At 30.6% G+C, this 8,522-nt stretch overlaps 2 protein-coding genes and 1 long non-coding RNA gene across 4 annotated transcripts; 1 reads left to right on the top strand and 2 right to left on the bottom strand.

The window, feature by feature from the left end:
- Positions 1–800: 800 nt before the first annotated feature.
- LOC127748506 (uncharacterized) lies at positions 801–1,921 on the bottom strand. Its single transcript, XM_052263093.1, has 2 exons — positions 1,384–1,921; positions 801–1,291 (listed from the first exon to the last, which is right to left on the bottom strand). Exons 1-2 carry the CDS (start codon positions 1,919–1,921, stop codon positions 801–803), a joined length of 1,029 nt encoding a protein of 342 aa, XP_052119053.1.
- Positions 1,922–2,023: 102 nt separating this feature from the next.
- Positions 2,024–3,127, bottom strand: LOC127748505 (L10-interacting MYB domain-containing protein-like). The gene is made up of 3 exons (XM_052263092.1): positions 2,978–3,127; positions 2,354–2,877; positions 2,024–2,132 (listed from the first exon to the last, which is right to left on the bottom strand). Exons 1-3 carry the CDS (start codon positions 3,125–3,127, stop codon positions 2,024–2,026), a joined length of 783 nt encoding a protein of 260 aa, XP_052119052.1.
- A 2,318-nt stretch (positions 3,128–5,445) lies between these two features.
- On the top strand, positions 5,446–7,222 carry LOC110272760 (uncharacterized). 2 transcript variants are annotated; one of them, XR_008010752.1, is made up of 5 exons: positions 5,446–5,799; positions 5,879–5,909; positions 5,990–6,013; positions 6,284–6,381; positions 6,484–7,222. It is a non-coding gene; the product is annotated as an uncharacterized LOC110272760 (long non-coding RNA). The 2 variants fall into 2 exon arrangements; XR_008010751.1 differs by having other exon boundaries at positions 5,990–6,381.
- Positions 7,223–8,522: the final 1,300 nt, after the last annotated feature.

The following is an 8,522-nucleotide window of genomic DNA, read 5'->3' as shown; positions in this document are numbered from 1 at the left end:
AAAAAGGACTGCAGATGCTGTTGGATTCTGACCTCCCTGCACTCGAAGTGGATTTTCTGGAGCTACAGAAGCCCAATTGGCGCGCTCTCAACGGCGTTGGAAAGTATACATCCTGGGCTTTCCAGCAATATATGATAGTCCATACTTTGCCCAAGATTTGATGGCCCAAACCGGCGTTCAAAGTCACCTCAAGAAATCCCAGCGTTAAACGCTGGAACTGGCACCAAATGGGAGTTAAACGCCCAAACTGGCACTAAAGCTGGCGTTTAACTCCAAGAAGAGTCTCTGCATGAAAAATGCTTCATTGCTCAGCCCAAGCACACACCAAGTGGGCGCGGAAGTGGATTTTTATGTCATTTACTCATCTCTGTACACCTTAGGTTACTAGTTTTCTATATATAGGACCTTTTACTATTGTATTTTCATCTTTTGATCACTTTAGATCTCTAGATCATCTTTGGACATCTAGTTCTTAGATCGGACTTTGGTAGCTATCTTCATTTTGTATGCTATCTTAGATCATTGGGAGGCTGGCCATTCGGCCATGCCTAGACCTTGGGCTTGTTTGGGCGTCATTCTGAAAAAAGATCTTTTTTTAAATGATCTTTTTTTAAAAGATCTTTTACAAAAGTAAAAGTGATTTTATGTTTGGATACTTTAGTTAAAAGTACTTATTTAAAAGATGTTATTGTTTGGATACAAAAATACAAAAGTACTTTTATAATAATAAAATTACTTAAAAGGACATTCAATCATAAAAGAGTTTATTAATAATAATAAAAGAAAACTAATTATCTATACTAATTTATTTGATCCGATAATTGATCTCTTATATTGTCTCTTATTTCTTCCATTGTCCGAACATCTTCTTGTGTTGGTTCTTCCCATTCATTAATTTCAGAATTTGTTGATCCATTTCTCATAGTAGTACCATCACCTTCATTGGCTTGTAACGAAACAATATCTTCAAATTTTTGCAAAATACTTATGTCATCAGAATCCATCATTCTTATAAAATTATGAAGGGTGAAACATGCAACAATGATATCACGCTGGGTTTTAAATTTGGCTCTTAATGGCATGTTTTGTAGTATCTTCCATCTTGCTTTGCATACTCCAAAAGTCCTTTCAATTACTGTCCTTAAACTTGAATGACAATAGTTGAACTTTTCATTGTTTGATCTAAAATTTGGTGCTAGTCTAAATTGTGGAATATGATACCTTGTATGACGATAACGTCCTAAGAATCCCTTAAAAGTTGGATAACCAGCATCAACTAAGTAATATTTACCTGAAATACATTAAAAAATATACAAAAATCAAGCCACATATTATCATGAAAATGAATGTAACCTCAAAATAAACTTAAATGACGTAACTAACCTTCTGGTGGATGTGGAAAATTTAGTTTTTTTGTTCGAAGAGTCTCCATAAAAATTCTTGTATCATGTGCAGAACCTTCCCAACCAGCCCATATAAATGTAAAACACATATTAAAATCACACAGAGCCATTACATTTGTTGTAGTATTTTCTTTTCTACCAATAAATCGCACTTGCTCATCTTGGTGAACATGAATAGCTATATGCGTACCATCTATAGCTCCAATACAATCTTTGAAATATGGCCAATATCTATCATTATCCATAATATATTTAGGTGTGTCTCCAAAACTAGGATCAATAGGTCTAATAATATTTTTTGCCAATTTCTTCACACATGATAGAACATGATGAAATTGACGAAATATAGTTTCACCTGAATGCTGAAATCGCTCCTCTAACATTCTATAAGAAGCTCCTTGCCCAAGCATGTATAAAAATGTTGCTACCATCTCTTCTCCACTAACACCTCGTGTGGATTTTAAGCCATAATTGAGAACTAAATCATTGCATAAATGGTTAATCACTGATTTTCTCATTCTAAATTGTTCAAAAAATTGCATTTCATTCCCTTCCTTTAATTCTAATACCCATTGATATCCTGATAATTTTGAAGTCCTTTTCTCTTGTTTGAGGACATATCACAAGTAATAATTGGCAACTCCACAAATAACTAATATAGCAGCTGATTCGTAATCTTCTTCGTGTTCTTCATATTCAGTATCATTATCTGTTTCATAATCACTCATCCTGTATAATTTAAATTAACATGAAAAATAAGATAACAAAGCAAAAAATACTATTCAAGATGTCATTATTAAATAAAGTTCCAAAATATAAAATCAAAACACAAATTATAACATTGTCACTAAATTAAAGTTCAACAATAACGATAATAAGAATTCATGCAGAAAAAAAATAAAAATAAAGTCTAGAGACAGTTCATGTCATCCAATTTAAAAGATTCTAGCCATCCAAGTTGTTGATTGGGATCATCACTCAATGCAATAAAAGTTTCTCTATATTGTGGCTTAGCCATTAATCTAATTCCCAAATAGAACTTTGGACTATATGATTCTAGGCCAGGTAATTTGCGTAGCAACTTGATGCAATTTTCTATGGAGTAAGGATCATCTCCCTTAGTTGCAGCTTTTGACTCTACACCAACCAAAATACGATCAAGTGAGTCCTGTAATCTAGACGCTATTCCAGCTCGTTTCTCAACTTTTTTGTTAGAAGTCTTCCTTCTTTTCTCTCTAGTAGGACTTTGAACAACTGTATAATTAGCAATGTCCTCTTTAATAAATTCATTTGTATAATTCATGTCACCTCCAATCTCAAAATCTTCATTGTTCTGATTAAATTCTTCAGCATTTGGATCTTCCGATGGCGCCCAAGCACTATAACCAGTAGCTACAATGTCCTTGAAATATTGTTCAAGCCTATCTAAAGATTTAGGACCTTTATTCTTAAACTTAGCGAATTCTGGATTAATCTGTTTAAAATATGTAAAAGAATAAATATAAAAGATATCTAATAATTTTTAAAGATAAAATTAACTTATTGTATTATTTTATAATGCAAAATTAACATGCCTTAATTTTATCAGTCCACCAAGATTCAGAAGCTAACACTATTTTTTTCTCATGATCCCAACCAAGACCAGTCTCTTGTCCAACTAATTTAGCCCATAATTGAAAATAAGATTTAAGAGCATCCCATCTATTTCTTAATTGTCTATGCATATATGGGAGTCCTGTTCTCTCTCTAAATTTTTTTTGTAGATTTTTTCAACCAATTTTGATGAAATGTTTATTAGGTTTATTACCATCTCGTATCTCTTCCACACAGATAGTCAAAAATATTTCTGTATTCTAATCATCCCATTTTGCTTTTACAATTTCTACTTCTCCTTCATTTGTTGATCTTCGTTTTCAATATTCACTTGACTAGAACCTCTTCTTGGATTTAATTTTGGAGCCATACTATATAAATTATACATTATATCAAATTTTATAATGTATAACGTTAACAAAATAAATTGTAATATAAATAATAATTGTGAATATAATAACACACTAAATAAAAATAAAATACTATGATAAAAAACCAAATGAAAATCACAAATAAATTAATAATAATAATGAGAAAACGATAAAAAAAATAAAAAAATAAATAATAATAAAGTAAAGTAATATGAAGACAGAGATAATATGAAAAGAAAGCAAATAATAATAACAATATGAAAAAAATGGTAAAAGAAATAAAAGAAAGCAAATAATAATAACGTACACTACTATGAAGCTTATAATAATAACAATATGAAGAAGAAAGGATAAAAGAAAAGAACCCGATATGATTTGTTGTTGAGTGTGTAGAAAAACAATATTTTAACTTTCAACCTTTATATATATATATTTCACAAAAGCTAAACCAATATGTTATATTTTTATTTGTGAATTATTTCAGATTTTTTACTTTTTTATATTTTGATACTAGTATCTTTTTTTTATATTTATATATGATTATATTTTATATCAAATCATTAAAGATTTTATCTCAAAATATTGCATGATTCTTACAATAGTGAATTTGGCAAAATATTACATAATAATGTTCCCAAAATATCAGATACAGAATCCTAAAAAATCTTAAACATCAAACTAAGGTCAACACGGTATAAAATATAAATCCATCTATAAAAATAAAAACAAAAATAAAAGATATCACGTATAATTATAGCAAAAGAAAATAAAATGTGTTAATTTTATATGAATTAATTAAATAACTTTTTATATATTTATTGAAAACACAAAATAGATAAAAAAATAGCATGAAGAGAACCTGAGTTGTCTAGTGCTGTGGATTGATCTCAGACTCAACGCCTTATTTCCAAGGTAAATTATGTTTTCTTTTACCGAGATATTTTGCATAAGCATATCACGTATTTGCATAGGCATGAAAAAAGCACAGTTTAGTGCCCAAGCATTTGTTGATGTACATTCATCCATGAAAGAAAGGGGTAAAAGATGTCTTTTTAAAATTTTAGTAAGGAGATTTTTGTCTATCAATAATTACAAAACATCTTTTTTTTAAGGAAAAAAGATCTTTTAAAAAAAGATGTAAATTATAGCTTCTCAAAAAAGATGTTTTTTTTATTTTTCTAATGCTTTTACTTTTACTACTAGAAATTTACCAAACACACTACAAAATAAAAAAAGATCTTTTTTCAATAAAAAAATCTTTTTTTATCAAAATAATAGCACCCAAACATGCACAAAGTCAGTCTCCCACACCCACAATCAGAGACTCAGCGTCCCCTATCGTGCTCCCGCTGCTCTGCCATCGGCACTGCGGACAGCACCAACCCTAAGTTGCATCCTGCAACCCTTTCCTCTTCCTCTCCCTTCCTCGTAGCGCCTCTCTTTCTTCGTCGTCCTCTCCGGCAAGGCTCTACACAACAACCGGCCAGCAGCACGTTGTCTTCCTCCACGACTCCATACATGCCTTCTCTATTCACTACTCCACGTCGCGCGCCTCCTTCATGTAACCAGAACCCTTGGTCCTGAGAGTCTTGTGTTTAATTGTCATGGCGGAGGGTCATACACTGACGTCGCCGACGGCCAGATTCTAAAGTGGGAAGGAGATGAAGTTGGTTGGATTTAGTTTGTTGTCACTTCTTCCAATAGGTACCAAAATGTAAACTTGTTTCTAAAATGTTGAACTTATGTGAATCTGAGGGTTGATATGCCTTAGTTTTTGTTGAAAATAATGAGTATTTAAATCGGTTTATATTTTTTTTGGAGATTTATTAGTTTTAGAATCAAAAGTTTTGTTTATTGTGTTTTTGAGTTGAGAGTTTGCTAGTGGTAGAAGACTTGATACGAGGATTTGGACACTGTAATGAATATTCGTTCTTTGTTTTGATCAAAACATTCATTTTTTAGGGATTCTGCTAGTGCTACTAATTAAAATTTGAATCATTGAATGATTATCTATTTTTTTGGATTGAATGATTACTGATTAGTTGATTCATTTTAGTCCTATTTTGTTCTTTGTATTGTTCTATGTTCTTGCTTTGAATGATTAGCTCTGCTCACTATTGTTGTATTGTGCTGTGCTGAAAAAAATTGAGACTGAAATTGTCCTCAAAGCCTGAAATTTTGATAATCCTTGTTAATCTTTGGAAAAGTTTGTTGTTGCTGCTGCGTAATTTTTTATTGTGTTATCCTATTAAATGTTTGCACGAAAGGTGCAACAAAGAACAAAAAGCTTCACATATTTTGCATTTGCTTGCAGTATAATTTCAAGGACAGCTCTGTGAAATTGGTGTATATACCCCAGCCACATCCTCAGGCATTTGCTTCTCTATCTTGGAAAACAATTGTCAAAGTGGCATGTGGGACAAATCACACAGGTGCTTGTTTTTTCCATTCTTGATCTCAGTTATTTAATCTTTTCTTTCATCTACTCATTATTTCTTTTTGAATGTTTAGTGGCGGTGGATAAGAATGGCTTTGTCTACTTGTGAGTAATTCTTTACTTTCTTAGTTCAGTATCTTAGCTCTGTAAAATAAGTTATAACTTAAGATTATCCATTTGTGCAGCTGGGGATTTGGTGGTTATGGAAGGTTTGTGCATAATTTTTAGATTGGTTGTCAATGTTCTGTAAAATACAAAGAAATTACAACAATCATATGATTCAATGCAAATTGGTTTTATTTATTTATTTGGCTGGTTCTGTGAATTCTGCGTGTACTGCAGGTATGCTTGACACAAATTCAATTCCCTTCCTTTTCTTGTATATATATACACTCAAAGATATGTCTAAAGTCTAAACAAATTTATTGCATAAAGAACTTGATCTTTGCATAAAAATACTTGAGATTTCTATATTTTAGAGTCTGATTAGTGAGAGCGTAAAAGGAAAGGGGATCTTGACCAGTATGAACTCTTGGATGGGGATAGAAATATAACCAGCAGACTTCTTGCAGTTAAGGTGATTGTCATATTACTAATAGTAAAATATACTTTTTTTTTCATAAATACTATTATCACTTCTCATTAGTAACACTTATCATGTTTCATGGAAATATACTAGGACAACAGAGAGGGAAGCAAGCTTGATTATACCAATGCCCATAATGCAGAAGACAATTGATTATCTACTTTTTCTGCTAGATCATCCCTATGTTGAGAGGTTTCTTAGTGCATATAAATTCTTGTGAAATAGGAAGAGAGCAATTAGAATGGACCTGAGTATGTAGCACATTTTCTATCAAGGGGCTATTCTATGCTTGAACAGATGATACTTTTTTATTTTTAACAAAAGTATAATAAAACCTAATTTTTCTCGTATTGAATGAAGTGGAAATAATATCTATTTTTTCTGCAAGTTTCTTATATGCTATATTGATTAAGACTCAATACAAATATATATTGTGGCTACTTACAGATATAGTAGTTTCATATTTATTTGTTGGTAAAATAATTTTCTAAAGGTTCTGATGCCTTTTATCAAGAATCTGCATCTGCTTGGTGATGTTTGTAAGAACAATATCTGGTGATGGTTAAAAGTTTAAAACTCATGAGGCTATTTATTTTTGTGGTTTCAGATCCAATTACACATCATTGCAATGCATGAATTATGTGAATACACAAAAGGAGAAGGATTTTCTGCGGGCTTTGATGCTCACTTCAATATTGAACATATGAACATAACTTCGGTTGAATTGTTTCAGATGTATGATGATTCACAGAAAGAAAAGAATACTTGTTCCTACCAAAAAAAGTTTCGAGGCTATTATGCTCTCCTTAAATTGGATAAGCATCCTGGTTATAAATTAAGTTGTCCTTGTTGTGCTCTTATCTTTAATGTTTCATTGGCAACAAAAAAACCTAAGAAAATAAGTAGGTTATCCAAGGTTGAACCTGCAGAGCTATTCCTTAATCTTGCTAAGATGACTCTAAAGACAAGACAGACTCCAGAAGTTCTTGACTGCAATGTAGCAAGGTCTGTAATTTCAAATGAAAATTAAATTAGCTACTTTTTTCTTTTGCATTACTTAGCTTGATTATTATTAGGAGTATAGTGATTTCATTTGATTTTGACTTTAGCTTGATTATTGGGTCTTTATTGATTAATCAATCAATTAATTAATTAATTCAAGACAATCGATTTTGTTCTATTCTTGATTTTCTCTGTTCTTGCTACAGTTTGTTATTCTTTACTGCTATTTATTTGTTGTTCTTGGTTTATTGCTATTGTTTGTTTGTTCTTGATTTTCTATTCTTAATTTTTTGTTCTTCATTGTTGCTAAATTTTTATTTGTTAATTTTTAATTTGTTGTTCTTCACTGTTAGCTGCTTTTACTGTTTTTTTTAATTTGTTAGTTTTTTTATTTTAATTTATTGGTTCTATTATTTTTTGTTCTTGATTTTAATTTTTTTATCTTTATTGTTGTTTTGATAGCTACTATTTTTTGCGTTTAATTTATTATTATTATATTTTTTATTTTGATTAACTGATGTGCTATTATTTACCGATATTATTTTTTTGTGATATTTTGCAGTGTGATCCCAGTATAAATGGCAATGTTGGTGAAACTGAAGGTGAAATTAGTGGACATGTTCTTTGTGCAATTGATATGCCAAGTCTTAGGTGTTGTTTGTATTTTTTATTTTTTTTTATTTTCAATGTGGAATGAAGAACTGAGATGTGTAATGTATAATGAATTTTATAGAAGCAAGAACACATTTGTGTAGCTAGATTGAAACATCTCTAAAAAAGTGAGTGATTTACTTTTACATTATATTATAAGTGAGATTTTTTCTTTGTTAGTTTACTAATTAAGTCATGTTATTGACAGCTATTGAAAAGATAGAGTAGGTATTTGATCAAGTCCAAAGGCTTGGTTATTATCAGGTTAAGCTTCAATACATAATTCTTGAAACATGGTTTGAACTTTTTAAACATGTATAATTTTGATGAACTCATTTATTTTGTATATGATATAATTTTAGTTCAATGACTAAAATAAAAAATGAGGTTTATTTTAGTATAGCGGCATACTCGCTATTGATGATGGTGGCAAATTATAGACTCTATTGCGAGTGAAATATTTATGAGATATCTATCGA

The sequence above is a fragment of the Arachis duranensis genome, chromosome 6 (assembly GCF_000817695.3).
Source record: "Arachis duranensis cultivar V14167 chromosome 6, aradu.V14167.gnm2.J7QH, whole genome shotgun sequence".
NCBI classification, from domain to species: domain Eukaryota; kingdom Viridiplantae; phylum Streptophyta; class Magnoliopsida; order Fabales; family Fabaceae; genus Arachis; species Arachis duranensis.
The sequence above is the reverse complement of the archived record's forward strand: the minus strand, read 5'-3'. Positions and strand labels throughout refer to the sequence as shown.